The 20455-nt window shown below is 53.4% G+C and overlaps 1 protein-coding gene and 1 pseudogene across 1 annotated transcript; one reads left to right on the forward strand and one right to left on the reverse strand.

Moving 5' to 3' along the window:
• Nucleotides 1-47: 47 nt before the first annotated feature.
• On the reverse strand, nt 48-4688 carry IL27 (interleukin 27). Its single transcript, XM_066275564.1, is given in 6 exon segments — nt 48-173; nt 176-401; nt 1230-1388; nt 2230-2328; nt 2417-2589; nt 4624-4688. Coding segments are annotated over 6 exon segments (726 nt in total). The 5' UTR covers nt 4655-4688; the 3' UTR covers nt 48-135.
• A 12227-nt stretch (nt 4689-16915) lies between these two features.
• Nucleotides 16916-17369, forward strand: LOC136336601 (ubiquitin-conjugating enzyme E2 variant 1-like; annotated as a pseudogene).
• The last annotated feature ends 3086 nt before the right edge of the window (nt 17370-20455 follow it).

Here is a 20455-nt window from a genome sequence, read left to right on the forward strand (position 1 = left end):
TATCGGGTAGGGTCTGGGGGGGGAGGTTGGTGGAGTCCTGCGTTGTCTAAGGCAGGGAGCTGGTGGCTGTCCTGTTGGCCCAGACTCTAGTCCTAAAGCCCTAACAGTGAGGGAAAGGGTTAAGAGATCACTCCCTCAGGGCTGGGAGCCAGCCGGTGTTGGGCAGCCCAGGCCTGGACGGGGCTCTTAGCCTGGGAGAGCAGCAGCAAGTCCCGCACGGCCCGAGACAAGACGAGCTCCAAGGAGTGCAGCAGCCGGTAGTTGTAGAGGAGCTGGGGCCAGGACACCGGGGCTGACCCCTGCGAGGGGCTGCCCAGAGTCCCTGGGAGAAGCCCCTTCCCCTCCCGATTCTCCTTCTCCTCCTCCTCGTCCTCAGGGAGGTGGAGTCCTGCAGCCAGCACCTGCAGGGAGAGGCCGGTGGGTCAGAAAATGGTCCGGCTGAGGCGCTGAGAACCCTTTCTCCCCGAATGACATCAGAGACCACGAAGTCATGGTTTCCCTGGACAACCCCTATTCAGATCTTCCACTGTGTCATCATTTCATGTGTCCTGCCTGAGTTTGTGCTTCAAGAAAGTGGAAGTGACAGAGCGAGGTGATGCTCCTGGCAGGAGCTGGCTCGCTCACCCAGGCCTGCTCTGGGCATTTGGGGTTCTGGGAATTCCTTTCTTAAGGGTTGTCTTCGGATCAGAAATGGACAGAAAAGTGATATAGCTAGGTTTTCTGTGGCTTGCATTTTCGATTCTCCTTTTAGTAAAGGTAAAACTCTTATTTCCCTTTGAAGTGTTCAGGAGAACCTGGTGATGTCAACAAATGCCAGGGAGAGGGAAACCAACGTTCTCATTGGCCCTGCTGATACCAGGTGGTGCTCTCACTTGAGACCGAGACCCCAAGAGCAGACAGAGGTCCAGGGGGGTAGGACCAGGGTTTGGTGCAGCTACACACACACACACACACCTTTCACACATACAAGGGATTTACAGCAGTGTTTTTCAAGATTACAGAGTCTAAAATCTTCCTACAACATCAGGGTGGTTAACTTTTTGTGGACTGGCACAAAATTTCTGGTGGACCGGCAGCAGTCCGCGGACTGGTGATTGAAAAACACGGATGATCTAGAACATCTCCCTCCAGACTGACCCCACCTGTGGACATGGGAGTATTTTCAAAAGGGAGCCGGTGACCCTCAGTTTTGGTCTCTGGGGGCCAAGGAGAGTGGGTGGGCACTCTACCTGGAAGCGAAGATGCCGCAGCAAGTCCCGGAGGTCCAGCCTTATGGCCCGCAGCTGCACCCTCTCTGAGCTGGCCCAGCTCCCCGGGCTCCCTGGCCCTCCCAGCAGGGCTTGGAAGGGGCGAAGTGTCGTGGAGAGGAAGAACAGTCGCTCTGGGTCCTGTGGGAGCAGAGGGCAGGGGTCAAGAAAGGTCCGTGGGCCAAGGGTGGCCCACTTCAAACCCAACCCCACGTCTCTCTGGGTTCCATTCTCATCCCGAATTCCAGTTCCTGTTCCATTAAAATACCCTCTCATTCTCAACTTCATTGCCCTCTCCCCTCCCTCCGCAGGCCACCAGGCCGGTCTCCGCTGTCTTTGCTGTCCTGTCTTCTGTCCTAGCCGCCTTTCCGGTCCCACGCCCGCCCGAACTCGTGTCCATCCCGGCTCCATCTCCCTGGTCTCATTCCCCTCTATCCACGACCCCAGTTGACTCCTTTCTCCACCACCTCGTCCTGTCTCCACGTCCTCCCTTGTTTTCAGCGTGTCCCCACTCTTTCCTATCCCCGTCTCCATCCCGAATCCCAACCCTAGCCCTCCTCAGTCAGTCCGTGTGTCCGAGCCAAGCAGCTGTCATCATCCCTAGACTCCATCTCCAGTCTGCCCCGCCCCACCCCGTCCCCCATCCTCACTGGCACTTCCCATCCATCCTCCCTTCACTCTCACCCCAACCTTCTTCCTGTTGCCGACTGGTCTCCACGCACATCCCTGCTCCATACCGCTGTCTATCCCTGATCTCATTCTGTTCCCATCCCCCCTCCATGCCCAGCCCCACCTCTTGTCTTCTTCCTAACTCCGTTTCTTTATTCCTCTTCATCCTTATAGCCAGTGACTTACTCAACCTGCCCCAGATTCTCTCTTAATTTACCCTCAACTCCAGTCTTCAATCCCTGCCTTCGTCACTATCCCCCCCAGTTCAGCCTTATTGCCGACTTCCTGCCCCGCCCCGCCAGCCCCCACTCACGGAGAGGCTGCGCCAGGCCCAGAAGGTCAGGGAAACATTGGGGAGCTGCTCCCCCAGGGGCAGGAGGTCCAGGTTCACTCCTGGCAAGTGAGACTCGGCCTGGAGGACAAGGTCTGTTAGTGGGGGCCAGACGGGACCAGGGATCTATCAGCCCATCCCCAGAGCCGGCGGCGTCAGGGAAACTCACAAAGCGGTGGGCCTGGGCCCGAACCTCGGAGAGCAGCTTCCTGGCAAGGTGCAGGCTGACCTTGAATTCCTCCTGCAACTCCTGCAGGCTCAGGGGGGCCCTCCCTGGGGGCCTCGGGAATCCCCAGACACCAGCTTGAGCCAGGAGCAAGGAGAGCAGCAAAAGGCCCAGCCCTGGAGAGATGGGGAGAGGGTGGGCAAGATGGGGGTGGGGGCAACTTGAGAAGCAGGAAGGGAACAGTGCCTTTTCTGAGCCCGGGCTAAAGGCAAGCACTTTGTATCATCTCACTGATGCCTCCAAACCACGAATGGGATGGAAGGTATTGAAGCAGCAGGCCGGCTCCTCCACTTGGCTGAAAGGAAGGTGCCCTTCCCGGGGCGGACGCAGCCCTGCCCTGCACAGTGTTCTGCTTGGCAGGAAGGTCTCGGGCTGGGTTTCAGCCCCCTCCCCGCTGACTAACTCCCCTGGCGAAGGGTCTTTTTCAGTGAACTGACTGCACAGCTCTACGTGCCAGCTTGGGTGCTATGATTTATTCCTCCCATTCTGCTGATGAGGAGAGGGAGGCTCAGCGAGGTTGACTTGCCAAGGTACCCAGTTGGTGGGAGAGGGAATCAGGACTGGGTTCCAGATCCACCCGAAGGCAGAGCCTGTGAATTTCCCCCAGGGAACCCTGGGGAGGCGGCCGCCTCCCCTGGAGCGGGGACACTCTGCTCTGCCGAGGATTCCTCGGGCTTGGCCAGGCCGCTCTGATGGCCGGAAGTCGCCCCCAGGGTGGCGGGCAATGCTGGCGGCTCTTTCCCAGGGAGTCAGAAGGGCAGGCTGGTCCAGCCTCTACCAAGGCAGGTGGGTCATTCTGCAGTGAGGAAGGGACAGGGGTGCCAAGAGGGGGAGGAGGACCTGGACCAGGAGGCAGGGCCTCTGTTTCTTAGCAAGTCACCTCTCATTTCTCTGTGCCTCAGGCTCCCAGCCTTACAATGGGGGAGCCGGACCTGCTGATTTCTGCAAGTGCTTCCTGCCCTGCGTTTCCTGAATGAAAGGAAGGGGGGCAGCAGGGCAGGAGCAGCGTTCAGCAGTTTCTCCCCCGGGCAGAGGAAATCTAGCAATCACGGAAGTTACATAATTCTCCTCGAAACACAGAGCAAAACGGGCCACTGCGTCTAAGTCTGTCCTGCTTGCCCTCCTCGCCACGGCTCACCCCTGTCTGTTCTCCGTCTCTAACCCTGCGCGCTGCCCCTCGAAATGTCCTCTCAGTAAAGGCCAGGAGGGAGTTTCTGGGTAGGTCCACTCCCCCCATGGACTTCCAGAGGGGCTGGGCAGTGCCTGGCTCTCTAATGTCCAGACTCCATGACTCAGGAGCCACTCTGGCATCCTGGAGACTCTGGGCGGAGTGGGGGTTCTTCCCAGCTCTGTGCTGCGGAGAGTGGATGCCCCAGTCTCCGGTGGGCATTGTCCACCCAGAATTGGACTGTCACTTCCTAGTGACCCTCCGCTTCCTGCTGAGCTCAGGAGCCCCCAGACTCTGCCTTGTCTTCTCCCTAATCTCTGCAGACAGTCTTGGACCCTTTGAAGGTTCGATCTCCATCCTTCAGTCCTTGGTCCCTGCTCTGACCCTGCCATCGGCTCTGGTTCCAGCCTCTGAGTCCTTCAGTCACTGACTGCAGACTAGACCTCCTCCCAAGCCCCGAGCTAGAGACGCCTGACCCTGTTAGAGGGCTGGCTCTTGGCGGCAGCCCCCCACTCTTGCCAGTCCTTCCTGCTGCTCCTCCTCTAGCCAGCCCCAGTTCCCAGCCCAGCTGTCTGGCCTTTGCTCGCTCACCCCAGCCAAGCTCTTCATTTCTCTGCCAGGCCCTGGTCCCCGTCCATCTGCGTGTCCAGCTGTCCCCATGCATGCCAGTCAGGGCATCCCATCCTGCCCAGCCCTGCCTGAACCACCAGCCCTCTGCTCCTGCCCTCCGTCCATGCCGGCCCACCTGTCTCACCTTTTGCCCGGCCCATGGAACCCCCTCATCTGTCCAACCCCTCTTCCCCCACTCACGCCAGCCTCACTCCTACCCTCTAGTCCGCTCTGTCCTGTATCCTTCGTCCCTGCCAAGTGGTTGCCCTCAGACCTCCACTCCCATCCACACAAGTCAAGCTCTCCCATCCTCTCCGCCCAGGCTCGGCCAAGCCTCCCACCCCTGCGCCCCGAGCCCTGGCCTCAAACTCACGCCAGCCAAGGTCGCCTGCCTTCTGGCCCATGGCAGGGCCCAGCCTCTGTGACCAGCCATCTCCCGGCTCGGGGGCGTCTTATACCGGACTGCCGGTTTCACTTTCCGTCCTGCTTATACTTTCAGCTTTGCTTTAACTCAGTCTTCCCTCCACACAGCCCCTCGCTAAAATGGGGAAATGTGATTTCCCTTCCCAGAGTGGGGGGGAGGTGCGGTGAGGGATGGCGGGAAGCTGGGGTTTGGGTTACTCCGCGCTGCTGACCCCTGCTGAGCCCCCTGGGCCAGTCTTCCCCTCCCTTCCCCACCCTTAGGTGAGCCACCCTGCCTATTTGCTGGTAGGTCCCCGAGACTTGAGTCCCCTCCTGCTTCTCTGCTTGGTCATTATCATTCAAATGCCATCACCAGCCTACTGTCTTTCAAAAGATGGAAAGGCCAGGTAAGAAGACTGCCCATCGGAGGGGACTTGGGGGTCTTCCTCTCTCCTGGTTTACCCGATGGCTGAGGAAGGGACTGAAAGGGAAGTGGGATCTCCCTGGGAGGCTGGAGCGGGGCTTTGTATGGGGCAGAGGGGTCTCCATCTGGGCTCAGTCAGGGCTCAGTCTGTAGCCAGGATCAGGGCTGGATGAGAAGTTTCATTCAGGGCCAAGAGCTCGGTCTCTCTCCAGAGTCAGATCTTATATAATAGGTCATTCTATAATCAGGATCAGGGAGTGGTCGAACTCAAGCTTCATCTGGGGTCAACATCCAGTCTCTGTGTTTGGGGTCGGAGCTATCAAGGACCCGAGGGCTCTGGTTGGGACGAGTTAGCGTTGGGCTCAGTCCAATACCGAAGGCTCGGCCTGCGGTTGAGGTTCTGACTGAGCCTGTGACTCAGTTGATGACCAGGGTCAGGGCTCAGCCTGTGGCCAGGCTGGGGTTTGTGAGGTCAGGGTCAGGGCTCAGCCGAGTTCTAGAATAGTTCTGGTGTTTCTGCTCTGTAGACATCTGTCAAGGCTGGGTTCCGTCACCCGCAGGCCACCTCTCTTCCAGCACGGCCCCACCTTAAGCCCCACCCTGGATTTCCCATCTTCGGAGAGAAGATGGGGGTTTCTTGGTCTTCCGCGAGGCTGGCTGCTGCCACTTTCCTTTTGGGACCTGTGGGGTTTCCCTGCTGGGTCCCTGCGGTGAGACAGAAACCAAGGGGCTTCCTCTTCCTCCCCTGCCTCCTCAGCCCAGCCTGGGCAGCCTGGCACCAGCCACCAGGGAAGTACCAGCGCCAGCCAGGGAGCAACCCGGGAGGACCGCTGGAGGAGAAGGGAAAGGAAGAGAGGCTGGCAGCTGCCTAGCCCAGACTGGTTTTCCCTGCAGTGCCCCCAGGTGGTGGCAGCGCATTCTGCCACATCCCATGCACGTGGGCTCCCTGCTGGGGGTTTCTACATAGCCTGAGGCTCATGGTGAGGACAGACAGATGTCCTGGCTGATTTCCCTCACATCCCTATGTCCTGCCACCATCCTAGAGGCATGTCCACCCCACTCACTCCCTGATCACAGCCACTCCAGACCTCTCAAACCTTGATCCCATCTCCTGCTCTCTGGCCCAAATCGCTGGGCCCTCCCAAACTTCTCGCAGTGTTCCCTGACACCTCCCATCCCTTGCTGCTTCTCCGCCCTTCTCAGTCTGGCTGTAAGCTGACTCCTCCAGCCTCACCCCTCACTCCCTCTCTGTTCCTGCGCCAGCCCCTGGAGCGTCATGCCTGGATGCGATGGGCCAACTCATACTTCTTTGTCTTTGCACGAACTGGTCTCTGCCTACAATGACCTTGCTGCCTTCTCTGTGCCTATGAGCCTTGCCAGAGGCTTCCTTTCTGAATGGCTTACTCTTTCCTGCCATGAAGGTTGTCTCCCATGGGCATTTAACCTTTGTTTATCTTGCTTACTTTACCCTCACTCATACCACTCTTGCCATACTGGATGGCTAGTTGCTTCTAGCACATGCCAGGCATGCTCCTGCCCCAGGGCATTTGCACTTGCTCTCCCTTCTCCTAGAACACCCTTCTTCCAGCTATCTGTGGCACTTGCTCTCTCTTTACGATCTCTGTTCAGATGACACCTTCTCAACTAGGGTCTGCACTGACCACCCTACTAGAAAATGCAACCCTGGCCCTGGTTCTATCTTTCCTCTTTCCTGCATTTATTTTTCTACATAGCATTTTAGATGTGTAATATATTTAGATATTTAACATTTTCTTTTTTTAAAAAAGATTTTATTTATTGATTTTGGAGAAGGAGAGAAAGAGGAAGAAAAGGGCAGAGGAGCAGGAAGCATCAACTCATAATAGCTGCTTCTCATCTGTGCCTTGACCTGGCAAGCCCAGAGTTTCAAACCGGTGACCTCAGCGTTCCAGGTCGACACTCTATCCACTGAGCAACCATAGGCCAGGCTAGATATTTAACATTTTCTTATTTATTTTTTGTCTCTCTCCATGTACTAGGATATGGGTTCCACAGGGTGGGAATTTTTGCCCATTTTGTGCACTGATGTCTCCCCAGCAGCTAACAACAGCAGGTTTGTAATAAGTCACCCAACAGTCTGCCCTCCACCACTCATGTAGGGTCTGCTCGTGGCCACTGATCTGCAAGCTGCCCAGGGGAGCAGCAGGTCTGGGACCTGCATCCCTCAGCCTGAGCCCTGAGGTCTCACCGTCAGCCTTCTCCCACTCTGACCAAGGCTCCAGCAGGTGCTGAGGATGGAAGAGGGGCATTGGAGCATGGCCCTGGGCTGCAGAGCTTAGCAGATCCTTGGCGAGAAGCCGGAGGGTGAGGGAGGGCAGTGCCAGCCTCTGTCTGTATCGTTGGAGGATGGGCCTGGGTCCATCTCTGCCTACCTGGGCCTCAGTTTCCACAAGTGGGTCTTGGCTGGTGGGCTGAGGCTTGGGCTGGGGCCAGCAGGAAATGGAAGGGATGTAGTGAGGGGTGAGGACTGTGGGAAAGGAAGCCAAGGGCCCTCAGTTGTGGACTGCCGTGTGCAGCTGGCCCTCCTGGTGACCACAAGTGAGTCACTAGCCTCACTGAAACGTGACAGCAGTTTTCAAAGGCTGCCACTATTATGGTGCAGAGAATGAAAACCTAGATGATTTTTAAAAAGAAAAAGAACTACCCACCAGTTTTCTGATTATTTCTCAAGCCCTGACACAGCTCAGACCCTGTGGGGCACTCCATGGGGTTACTCGGGAATCCTGAGCACAGGAAACAGAAGTTAGCAGCTTCAGATGTGACATCAGGATGGAGTCTGGGAGGGGGAAATCTTATTGAAGATCACCCAGTAGATCAGTGACAGAATGGAGACTGGAACGCAAGTCCCCCGTTTTCAGGCTGCTGAGGGAAGTCCCTGGGCCCTGGGATAACGTCACCTTTGAGACTTGGAACTGATCCTGAGGTGAAACCAAGATGGCCTTTGGTGAGGGCAGGAAGGCTGGGGGGCTTAGGTGGGCTGCAGCCTGGGCCACATCTCCGAGTCTCCCACACCCCGAGACCAGGCACCCCGCAGGGGAGTGGGGGTGGATGTCGCCTGGAGCCCCACGATCACTGGATCTCTTTCATTGTCCACAGACACCCAACCCCACACCATAACTAGGATGTAGCAGGATTTCTTTCTATGTTTTTGTTTTTGTTTTTTACAGAGACAGAGCGAGAGTCAGAGAGAGGGATAGACAGGGACAGACAGACAGGAAGGCAGAGAGGTGAGAAGCATCAATCATCAGTTTTTCATTGCGACACCTTAGTTGTTCATTGACTGCTTTCTCATAGGTGCCTTGGCCGTGGGGCTATAGCAGACCGAGTAACCCCTTGCTCGAGCCAGCGACCTTGGGTCCAAGCTAGTGAGCCTTGCTCAAACCAAATGAGCCCGTGCTCAAGCTGGCAACCTCGGGGTCTCGAACCTGGGTCTTCTGCATCCCAGTCTGACGCTCTATCCACTGCGCCACCACCTGGTCAGCTCTTCTTTTTCTTTTCTTTTTTTTTAAAGAAAAGATCTTACTCATTTTAGAGATGGGAGAGAATGAAGGGAGGGAGAGTAGGAAACATCAACTCCCCTGTGCTCTGACCAGGCAAGCCCAGGGTTTCAAACCGGAGACCTCAGTGCTACAGGTCGGCACTTTATCCACTGCACCACCACAGGTCAGGCTCAGGATTTCTTTCTACTCCCTCCCACTCACCTTTGACCCTGGGAGGGTGAGCTTGGCACTGGGAAGAGGTCCTATCTCTCTTTTCCCTGTAAGGCCACGGGGGGTACCTGGGAAGGACTGAGAGGAAGGGGTGGGGGGCTGGCCTCCATAGACAAGATAGTCATCGCTGGGTGTTCTGTGTAAACACCGCACAGACACAGGGACAGGAAGACAGAGCCGCACAGGGTGGGAGGAGACGCTGGGAGTCCAGGCTTGCTGAGTGCCCCGAAGGAAGAGTTCAGAGCCCAGGAGGAGGGCCACAGGGGAAAAGCACCAGTCGGGGTCTGAAAAGTCCCCGGTTGAGTCCCAGCTCTGCTCTGCCCTTTCCCTTGTGCATCCTCTTGACGAGGTGCTCAGATGTCAGATGCTCCGTGCTTCAGCTTCTCCATCTGTGAAGTGAGGCCGCCTCTCAGCCCACGAGTGAAGGAGAGCTCGGGAGGGTGCAGAGCGTCATGGGTCAGGGTTCCATCGGGAGTCAGACAGACCCACACAACCTTCACAGCTCCGACACTTCCCAGTGTGACTCTGGCAAGATCTCCCGGAGCTTGGCTCCTCTCCCAGGAGGGTAGAGACCTGAGACCAGCTGGACAGGACTGCCGTGACAGTTATGCACACAAACAGCTGGACAGGACTGCCGTGACAGTTATGCACACAAACAGCTGGACAGGACTGCCGTGACAGTTATGCACACAAACAGCTGGACAGGACTGCCGTGACAGTTATGCACACAAACAGCTGGACAGGACTGCCGTGACAGTTATGCACACAAACAGCTGGACAGGACTGCCGTGACAGTTATGCACACAAACAGCTGGACAGGACTGCCGTGACAGTTATGCACACAAACAGCTGGCACTGCCCCTGAGTAGCTGCATGATCTTAGGCAGGTCACTTAACCTCTCTGTGCCTCAGTTTTATCTTCTATAACAGTGGTCCCCAACCCACGGGCCGTGGACCGGTATCGGTCCGTGAGCCATTTGGTACTGGTCTGCAGAGAAAGAATAAATAACTTACATTATTTCCGTTTTATTTATATTTAAGTCTGAACGATGTTTTATTTTATTTTTTGGTTTTTTTTGTTTTCTTTTTTTAAATTTTTACAGGGACAGAGAGAGAGTCAGAGAGAAGGACAGATAGGGACAGACAGACAAGAATGGAGAGCCCTGGCCGGTTGGCTCAGCGGTAGAGCGTCGGCCTAGCGTGCGGAGGACCCGGGTTCGATTCCCGGCCAGGGCACATAGGAGAAGCGCCCATTTGCTTCTCCACCCCTCCGCCGCGCCTTCCTCTCTGTCTCTCTCTTCCCCTCCTGCAGCCAAGGCTCCATTGGAGCAAAAGATGGCCCGGGCGCTGGGGATGGCTCTGTGGCCTCTGCCCCAGGCGCTAGAGTGGCTCTGGTTGCAATATGGTGACACCCAGGAGGGTCGCAACATGGCGACGCCCAGATGGGCAGAGCATCGCCCCCTGGTGGGCAGAGCGTCGCCCCCTGGTGGGCGTGCTGGGTGGATCCCGGTCGGGCGCATGCGGGAGTCTGTCTGACTGTCTCTCCCTGTTTCCAGCTTCAGAAAAATGAAAAGAAAAAAAAAAAAAAAAAAAAGAATGGAGATGAGAAGCATCAATCATCAGTTTTTCATTGCAAGACCTTCATTAATTGCTTTCTCATATGTGCCTTGACCACGGGCCTTCAGCAGACCGAGTAACCCCTTGCTCAAGCCAGTGACCTTGGGTCCAAGCTGGTGAGCTTTTGCTCAAACCAGATGAGCCCGTGCTCAAGCTGGCGACCTTGGGGTCTCGAACCTGGGTCCTCCACATCCCAGTCCAACGCTCTATCACTGCGCCACAGCCTGGTCAGTGAACGATGTTTTATTTTTAAAAAATGACCACAGTGGTAGAGCGTCGGCCTGGCATGCAGAAGTCCCGGGTTTGATTCCCGGCCAGGGCACACAGGAGAAGCGCCCATCTGCTTCTCCACCACTCCCCCTCTCCTTCCTCTCTGTCTCTCTCTTCCCCTCCCGCAGCCGAGGCTCCATTGGAGCAAAGATGGCCCGGGTACTGGGGATGGCTCCTTGGCCTCTGCCTCAGGCGCTAAAGTGGCTCTGGTCCCAACAGAGCGACGCCCCAGAGGGGCAGAGCATCGCCCCCTGGTGGGCAGAGCGTCGCCCCCTGGTGGGCGTGCCGGGTGGATTCCAGTCAGGCGCATGCGGGAGTCTGTCTGACTGTCTCTCCCGTTTCTAGCTTCAGAAAAATACAAAAAAAAAAAAAAAAAAAAAAAAAAGACCAGATTCCCTCTGTTATATCCGTCTAAGACTCACTCTTGACGCTTGTCTCATAAGTTTGACAATTATATTTTAAAATACCACAGTTTTTACGCCAGTTGCATAATTTTATTTTGTGCATTTATCCATCCCACCCTAAAGGTCGGTCCGTGAAAATATTTTCTGACATTAAACTGGTCCGTGGCCCAAAAAAGGTTGAGGACCACTGATCTATAACACGAGGCAAATTATTATAAACTCAGCCTGACCAGGCGGTGGCGCAGTGGATAGAGCATCGGACTGGGATGCGGAGGACCCAGGTTTCAAAACCCGAGGTCGCCAGCGCCACCAGCTTGGACCCAAGGTCATTGGCTTGAGCAAGGAGTTACTTGATCTGCTGAAGGCCCGTGGTCAAGGCACATATGAGAAAGCAATCAATGAACAACTAAGGTGTTGCAATGAAAAACTGATGCTTGATGCTTCTCATCTCTCTCCATTCCTGTCTGTCTATCCCTCTCTCTCTGACTCTCTGTCTCTGTAAAAAAAAAAAAAAAAAAAAAAAATTATATAAACTCATGAGACAATTTAGAGGATTCAGTGACCTCAGAACAGGGCCTGACATGTTATAAGACTGTAGGTTTTAGCTATGATTAGTAGAGCTATGATTAGTAGTATAAGGCCACAAGGAAGCTCTCAAGAAATGATAGTTGGCATTAATAAATACAAGAGGGCCATGGGCAGAAAGGGCCTGATGACCCAGATATGTACACTGGACCAGAATTTGGGCCGAAGCAGAAATCTCAGGGAGCCTGGGCCATGGCGTGAACAGTCACAGGTCTGAGGACCACCAGGTGAGACTCGCCTCCCAGGCCGGCTGATGCTGTGTCGGGCCTCCAAATGAAGACAGACCCTGGGCTGAGCCGCAGGCCAGGCCATGCCAGGTGTCCGAGGGAGACAGGCAGGCCCTGGATGGACACCAGGCCCTTCAGCAGCTCCAAGCTCCCAGGTTGACACTGGGCCCGACTCCAATGCCAGGGCCTTCCCCTGGCAGCTTCCATGGAGTGCCAGCCCCCTCTGGCCACCATATCCCTTTGCTCGTCCTGCCACTGCAGGGGAACCCCTAGGTGAGAGGACAGTGCGCTCCCCAGGAATGGACTCACTCGCTGCTTATATTTTCTGCACTGTCTTATTCATATATAAGAAGGAGTACCACGTATAAATGTCTGCCGACCTGCTTTTCTTCCTCTTGCCTCAGTTTTGGTCCTGGGTCCTAGTAGGCTATTTATTCACCGATTCCCATGGCACCTCAGTTCACTCTGAGTAAAAGCAAACACCCTTCCAGGGGTTTAAAGGTCCTCATGACCCCTCCCAGCGACCTCGGCTGTTCTCTGTAGCCTGCCAGCTGCCCTGTGAACACTAGGAGACTCCACCACAGGGAGGGCCTTTCTTTGTACCTGCTGTTTCCTCTGCTTAGAGCGCCCCCCCCCCTTTAAAAAGCTGGCTTTGTTTCTCCTTCAGGTCCTCCTTCTCTCATAGGTGACTTCTTCCCTGTGTGGCTATAAAGGACTGTCCCATCCTATTCCCACCTACGTTAACACCGAGATGCTAGTCTCTTAGCCTTTCAGCTTTTCTACACCTTCTGGCCCTTCCCAAACCCACAGGGGCTTCTGCCGACCTCAAGCCTCCCCCGCCTGGTCAGACACCTGGGTCCTGTTGGCAATGTTGTTACGAACAACGAACAACGTTGACTCCTTCCAGGTCTCTGCATTGAAGTGGTGCGTCTGGGTAGGAGAGGGGAAGACAGAAGTAGGGGCTGAATCCAGAGGCGTGGAAACTGTGGTCTCTGCCTCAGGGCGCCACCTATCTGAGAAGACTGGACCTTTACGTGAAACCAGAGAGAATAAGACAAAGGAGGGCCGTCTGTAACTCCCTGGGAGACCAGGGCAAGGCATGTTTTTGCCTTTATTTTTATTTTACTTTTTTAGGGAGAGAGAAAGAGAGACAGGGACAGACAGACAAGAAGGGAGAGAGATGAGAAGCATCAACTTGTAGTTATGGCACATCAGTTGTTCATTGGATCATCTTTATGATCCCGTGCCCAAGCTTGCAACCTCAGGGTTTTGAACCTGAGCCCTCAGCATCCCAGGTCGATGCTCTATCCACTGCGCCATCACCTGGTCAGGATGGCCTTTATTTCTTCACCTGGAAAATGGGCATAACAATACCTTCCTCACAGAGAATGAGAGAGCACAGGAACGTGTGCTTTGGTGATCTGGAAACTGGGAAGGGCAGTTACTATTATTTATTTATTTATTTATTTATTTATTTATTTATGTATTTATTTTAAGATTTTATTTATTGCCTGACCAGGTAGTGGCGCAGTGGATAGAGCGTCGGACTGGGATGTGGAAGAGACTCAGGCTCAAGATCCCGAGGTCACTAGCTTGAGTGCAGGCTCATCTGGTTTGAGCAAAAGCTCACCAGCTTGGACCCAAGGTCGCTGGCTTGAGCAAGGGGTTACTCTGACTGCTGTGGCCCCCTGGTCAAGGCACATATGAGAAAGCAATCAATGAAAACTAAGATGTCGCAATGAAAAACTGATGATTGATGCTTCTCATCTCTCTCTGTTCCTGTCTGTCCTTCTTTATCTCTCTCTCTGACTCTGTAAAAAAAAAAAAAAAAAGATTTCATTTATTCATTGTAGACAGAGCAGAGAGAGAGAGAAGGGAGAGAGAAAGAGGGTAGGAGCAGGAAGCATCAACTCCCATATGTGCCTTGACCAGGCAAGCCCAGGATATTGAACCAGCAACCTCAGCGTTCCAGGTCAATGCTTTATCCACTGTGCCACCATAGGTCAGGCAGGGCCGTTACTATTGAGCAAAGATTGTCAGCTGGTCAAAAGGTAAAAGGATGAGGAGATAAGAGTGTGGCTTGGGGTGTAGTTGCCATCTGTCGTTTCCACCTGCCCACCCATTCTTCCTTTCTACATAATTTATTTTTACATATTTATCTTCCTTTGGGGAATTTTCCATTCCCTCTCTCAGAGGCTGACACTCCCATGGTGGGCACATGACCCAGGCCCAGCCAGCCCCTTGTTGCAGCAATCGGTGCAAGTATGCACATGTGACACACTGAGAGTTGGTCCCAGGACTTGCTGTCAGGAAAGAAGCTTTCCCTCTGCTGGGATGGCTACTCTGGTGAGCTGTGAACATGAGTCTGCCAGGGGCACCATGAGGGCAGGCCCTGCCTCCAACTGGAGCCAACGTGGGGGACAGTATAGTCGAGAGCTGGGGAAGGAGACAAGAAGTTGATGGTTCTTTACTCTGAGCTCCTGGATCCAGCTATTCCTGAAGCAGTTTATTCTGAGATGGTCAGTTTCAAGACCCGCGCTTCTTTCTCGCTTAAGCCACTTTCGAGTTGTGTGTCTGCCACTTAGCACGTGTCCCCCTCCCCTGCTTCGATCCACCTTCACAATTGATTTCCAGTACCCCAAATCACAGACTAGGTTTAAAAAATCATGACAAAGTCACATAGGATCATATAGTAGAAAGAAGCCAGTGGAGAGAACATTTTATAGAGAAAGAACGGTGTGGAACGGAGCCGACACTTGGTCACCGACACAGTGTGTCCAGGCTTTGCTCTGGGCCTTAGAGATACAAGCAGTGAACAAAGCCAACAGGAACTTCTGCCTTCCTGGAGCCTCTACTGAACGGAATAAAATTAAAATTATGACTAAAATGTAATCAAATGCTTATGTGTACGAGGTACTTTTTAATAGCCGGCTCATTTCACCCTGTGTTGTAGGCGTTCCTATTCATGTTCATTTTATACGAAAGAGGACACTGAGCCCCAGAGCGGTTAGGTCTTCAATGTTACGGAGTTAGTACATGGCAGTCTCAGGATTCGAACCCAGAACGTCTGGTTTTTCTTCACCACTATACTATACTGCCTAATGTAGCAGTTAGCATTTACTGAGCCTGCTCTGTGTGCCAGATATTGTTCTGACAACTTCGTGTGTGTAAACTCACGTAATCCTCCAAACAACCCATTTTACAGATTACGAAGCATATTAAAAAACAACAGCAGAACTGAAATTCAAGCTAAAACAATATGACTCAAGAATCCACACTCTTTCCCTCCCCAATTTTATGAGATATAATTGTTAAATAAAATTACAAGTTAAAGGCCATGGTCAGTTGGCTCAGTGAATAGAGTGTTGGTCCAGCATGCGGACGTCCCAGGTTTGTTCCTCTGTCAGCACACACATGGGAAGCAACCATCTGCTTCTCTCCCCCTCCCTCTTCCCCTTCTCTCCCTCTTCCTCTCCTGCAGCCAGTGGCTTGATTGGTTTGCACATTGGCCCCAGATGCTGAGAATAGCCCAGTTGATTCAAGCATTGGCACCAGACGGGGGTTGCGTGGTAGATCTCGGTCAGGATGCATGTGGGAGTCTGTCTCTCTATCTCCCTTCCTCTCAAAAAAAAACAAAAACGTAGCTTGTCTAGGCGGTGGTGCAGTGGATAGAGCGTCAGACTCATCTGGCTTGAATGCAGGCTCACTAGCTTGAGTGCAGGGTCTCTGGCTTGAGCATGGGATCATAGGCATGACCCCATGGTCGCTGGCTTGAGCCCAAAGGTCACTGGCTTGAAGCCCAAGGTCACTGGCTTGAACCCAAGGTCACTGGCTTGAGCAAGGGGTCACTTGCTCTGCTGCAGCCCACCACCCCTCTTCCCCGTCAAGGCACATATGAGAAAGCAGCCAATGAACAACTAAGGTGTCGCAACGAAGAATTGATGCTTCTCATCTCATCTTCCTGTCTGTCTGTCTCTATCTGTACCTCTCTTTGTCTCTCTCTGCCTCTGTCGCACAAAAATTTTTAAGTTCAAGTGTACAATATGTTGATCTGATATATGTATACATTACAAAAGGATTCCCCCCATCAAGTGAGCTAATACATGCATCACATACTTATTTCTTTTTTGGTGAGAACATTTAAGTTCCACTGTTTTAGCAAATTTTGATTATATGACACAATACAATTAGCTATAGTCACCAGAGTTTGCACTCTCAACCACGAACCATGCCGCCTCTACTGAATGAACAAAGGAGGGAAGAGGCCAGAAAACAGACGCCAGGTCTAGAAGTGAAGGGACAGCAGGAAGCCCAGCCCTCAGACCCCTAACTCTCGCGCTGCTCCCAGCCCCATCCAAATGGCTGCCAGGTCCTGATAAAGCCAGGACCCCCTGCCCTCACCGAGAGTGTGAGGAGCCCTTCCTGCCCTGCCCCCTGCCCTGTGGCCCAACACCATGTGGGGAAGGGTGTAGTGAGCAGCACGGATCAGAAGAATGCAGGAAACAGAAGCAGGGTGAGGGGCAGAGGGGAGGAGAAGGGCAGATCAGAGAGTACGGAGTCCAGGAGGTCTCCAGCATTCCCCTACCAGGAATTGATGGCCATTCCCCCAATTCCAGAACTGCTCCCCTGGCCAGGGTGAGGAGTACGCATTCCAAGCTTTCTCAGTTCATAGCAGGAAGTGCTCTCGAGGGCAGAGAGAGAGGAAGGCAGGCACCTGCTGCAGGTGCAGGCGGCACTGGGGCGGAGGTCAGCGCCCTCATCCACCTCCTTGACCCCTACCCTAGCTCATACGCGCCTCTGCAGGGGCCAGACCTTGTGTGCAGCTTGTTGGTTCAGACCTCAGTGCCCTCACCATGATCTTGGCTGGTCTGAGCCACAGAATGCAGCTGTCAACCTGACCCAAGGGGAGGAGGGGAGCAGGGCAGGTCCAGCCAGTTCACTTAGAAACAGAAAACTTGTGGAAGAAGGGGCCGGCCTTCGAGCGACAGCGATGCAAGATGGCAGCCGCCACAGGCTCGGGAGTAAAAGTCCCTCGCAATTTTCGACTGTTGGAAGAACTCGAAGAAGGCCAGAAAGAAGTAGGAGACGGCACAGTTAGCTGGGGTCTAGAAGATGAGGAAGACATGACACTTACAAGATGGGCAGGGATGCTAATTGGGCCTCCAAGAACAATTTATGAAACCCGAATACACAGCCTTAAAATAGAATGTGGACCTAAATACCCAGAAGCACCCCCCCTTTGTAAGATTTGTAACAAAAATTAATATGAATGGAGTTAATAGTTCTAATGGCGTGGTGGACCCAAGAGCCATATCGGTGCTAGCAAAATGGCAGAATTCACATAGCATCAAAGTGTCCTGCAGGAGCTTCGGCACCTGATGATGTCTAAAGAAAATATGAAACTCCCTCAGCCACCTGAAGGACAGGGTTACAGCAATTAATCAAAAAGAAAACCAGCCTGACCTGTGGTGGCGCAGTGGATAAAGCGTCAACCTGGAAATGCTGAGGTCGCTGGTTCAAAACCCTGGGCTTGCCTGGTCAAGGCACATATGGGAGTTGATGCTTCCAGTTCCTCTCCACCTTCTCTCTCTGTCTCTCTCTCCTCTCCCTCTCCCTCTCTTTCTCTCTCCTCTCTAAAAAATGAATAAAAAAAAATTAGCCCTGGCCGGTTGGCTCAGTGGTAGAGCGTCGGCCTGGCATGCAGAAGTCCCGGGTTCGATTCCCGGCCAGGGCACACAGGAGAAGTGCCCATCTGCTTCTCCACCCCTCCCCTCTCCTTCTTCTCTGTCTCTCTCTTCCCCTCCAGCAGCAAGGCTCCATTGGAGCAAAGATGGCCCGGGCGCTGGGGATGGCTCCTTGGCCTCTGCCCCAGGCGCTAGAGTGGCTCTGGTCCCAACAGAGCGACACCCCGGAGGGGCAGAGCATCGCCCCCTGGTGGGCAGAGCGTCGCCCCCTGGTGGGCGTGCCGGGTGGATCCCGGTCGGGCGCATGCGGGAGTCTGTCTGACTGTCTCTCCCCTTTTCCAGCTTCAGAAAAAAAAAAAAAAAAAGAAAACCACAGGCCCACCCCTCCTCCCATTCGATTTAAGCAGTCTTAATTTTCCACAGTAGTAAATTTTCTAGATACGTCTTGTAGACCTCAAAGTACTGGAAAGGAAGTTCCCATTCAAAGGCAGTTTATCTTAAGATACTGTAAATGATACTAATTTTTTGTCCATTTGAAATATATAAGTTGTGCTATAACAAATCATCTTGTCAAGTGTAACCACTGTCCACATAGTTGAACTTCTGGGATCAAGAAAGTATATTTAGCTTGACCAGGCGGTGGCGCAGTGGATAGAGCATCGGACTGGGATGCAGAAGGACCCAGGTTCGAGACTCTGAGGTTGCCAGCTTGAGCATGGGCTCGAGCAAGGGGTTACTCGGTCTGCTGAAGGCCCATGGTCAAGGCACATATGAGAAAGCAATCAATGAACAACTAAGGTGTCGCAACGAAAAACTGATGATTGGTGCTTCTCATCTCTCTCCGTTCCTGTCTGTCTGTCCCTATCTATCCCTCTATCTGACTCTCTCTCTCTCTCTGTCCCTGTTAAAAAAAAAGTATATTTAAATTGATTCCCATCATAACTGGTGGGGCACATCTAACTCAACTATGAAAAGACACATCACACAATCACCTTGCTGCTGATGACATGGCCTGGGGTCTCTGCCTCCTCCCGGTCCCTCCCCCCACCCTCTCCCTCCCTGGAACAGCCCTCCAGCTTGGGGTGGCTTGTTAGAGTAGATGTGAAGGTTTCAGGTCACAGCCTGTGGGACTACTGCTGGGTGTGTGGGGGTGCTTAGTTTGCACCCCTGTTTTCTTTTTTTAAGTCTTAAATGATGTCCCCTTTCCAAGCCATCTGTCTCCCACTCTACCGCCACCCTTGGCTGAAGCATAGATTGTAACCCTCTCTGCTCCCTCCAAAATTGGCCTTTGGTGAGAAATTCAGGGCTTTTCCCATATCTCTTCCCCCCACCTTTATATCGAGGGGTGCTGCTTTCTCCTTCCTTCTCAAGTCCCCTTCTGCACCTTCACCACCCAACACTTGCCATGACACTCCCTTGCTTTGGCCAGAAGCCATCAGGTGAGGTTGGAAAGAGTCTGACCTCCCTCGTTGTTGTTTTTTTTTTTTCATTTTTCTGAAGCTGGAAACAGGGAGAGACAGTCAGACAGACTCCCGCATGCGCCCGACTGGGATCCACCCGGCACGCCCACCAGGGGCAACGCTCTGCCCACCAGGGGGCGATGCTCTGTTGCGACCAGAGCCACTCTAGCTTCTGGGGCAGAGGCCAAGGAGCCATCCCCAGCGCCCGGGCCATCTTTGCTCCAATGGAGCCTTGGCTGTGGGAGGGGAAGAGAGAGACAGAGAGGAAGGAGGGGGTGGGGGTGGAGAAGCAAATGGGCGCTTCTCCTGTGTGCCCTGGCCGGGAATCGAACCCGGGTCCTCCGCACGCTAGGCCGACGCTCTACCGCTGAGCCAACTGGCCAGGGCTGACCTCCCTCGTTTAATTTTGGACCCACATTCATGACTCGCCACCAGCCTAGGAAATGAACACTAAGTCCTCAGCTCTGCCACCCTCTGCTGTCATCAGCTGATGCGTTTTTTCAGCTCAGGAAGGCCACAGAAGACACTTGTAAGCACACATGGTCCTTCTGAATGAATTTTTCTCTGTTCCTATGATTGGTTTTCCTTTTACAAATTGACGTTTTAAACAGGGTTCTCACTTGGTCACCTTTGCCGTCCATTTGGGTCTAGTTTGGAATCTGACAACTGGAAGGAAAGGAACCTTGAATTCGGTGCACACTTCGGTTTTGGTGCTGCAGCTCCTTCCGGGCCTCAGCAGGGATAGAGAAAGAACTCGGTGTGCACGGCAGAGCCCCGAAATTGGCGGGCTGGACTTCCTGGCAAAGTGCTGCATTTTTTCCACTTTTCTGTTCAGGACCACTAAATGCTGATGAGGTGTGGATGTATACCAAAATAAAAGCAATTCATTGTGTTCTAAAAAGAAAAAAAAAAAGAAACAGAAAACTTGTCTCGATTCCCCTTCCCTTTCTCTGTGAGAAGCAGACAGCCCTAACAGAGGCAGGACTGCAGCAAGAGGTGCCGAGGGACCCGGAGCTCTGTGTGAAGACGGGCAGTTCCTGCGAGGCATCGGGAAGCTCCCTGTGAGAGAGCCTCTGACTGCACCTAGCTGAGGGGCGCCGGCTCCAGCTTGGCTTTAAAACAACTGGATGGCTTCTAACAAGTCATTTTCCTTTTGAGCCTCAGTTTCGCTATCTGTAAAATGGGAACAATGACTGTATTTGCTTGATAGGCTAGTGGGAGGGTCAAATCTGCTAGATGACCTGGTAGATGCTAGGTAAATAAGGTGGTTATTCAGAATCAATGGAATTCTGACACATAGAGAGGAGAAGAAACATATGATGATGATGTAAAGCAGGACTCTTTATGACACATTCATTCATAAATACTTATTGTAACCCTGGC

Source organism: Saccopteryx bilineata, chromosome 4 (genome assembly GCF_036850765.1).
Source record: "Saccopteryx bilineata isolate mSacBil1 chromosome 4, mSacBil1_pri_phased_curated, whole genome shotgun sequence".
Lineage (NCBI taxonomy): Eukaryota > Metazoa > Chordata > Mammalia > Chiroptera > Emballonuridae > Saccopteryx > Saccopteryx bilineata.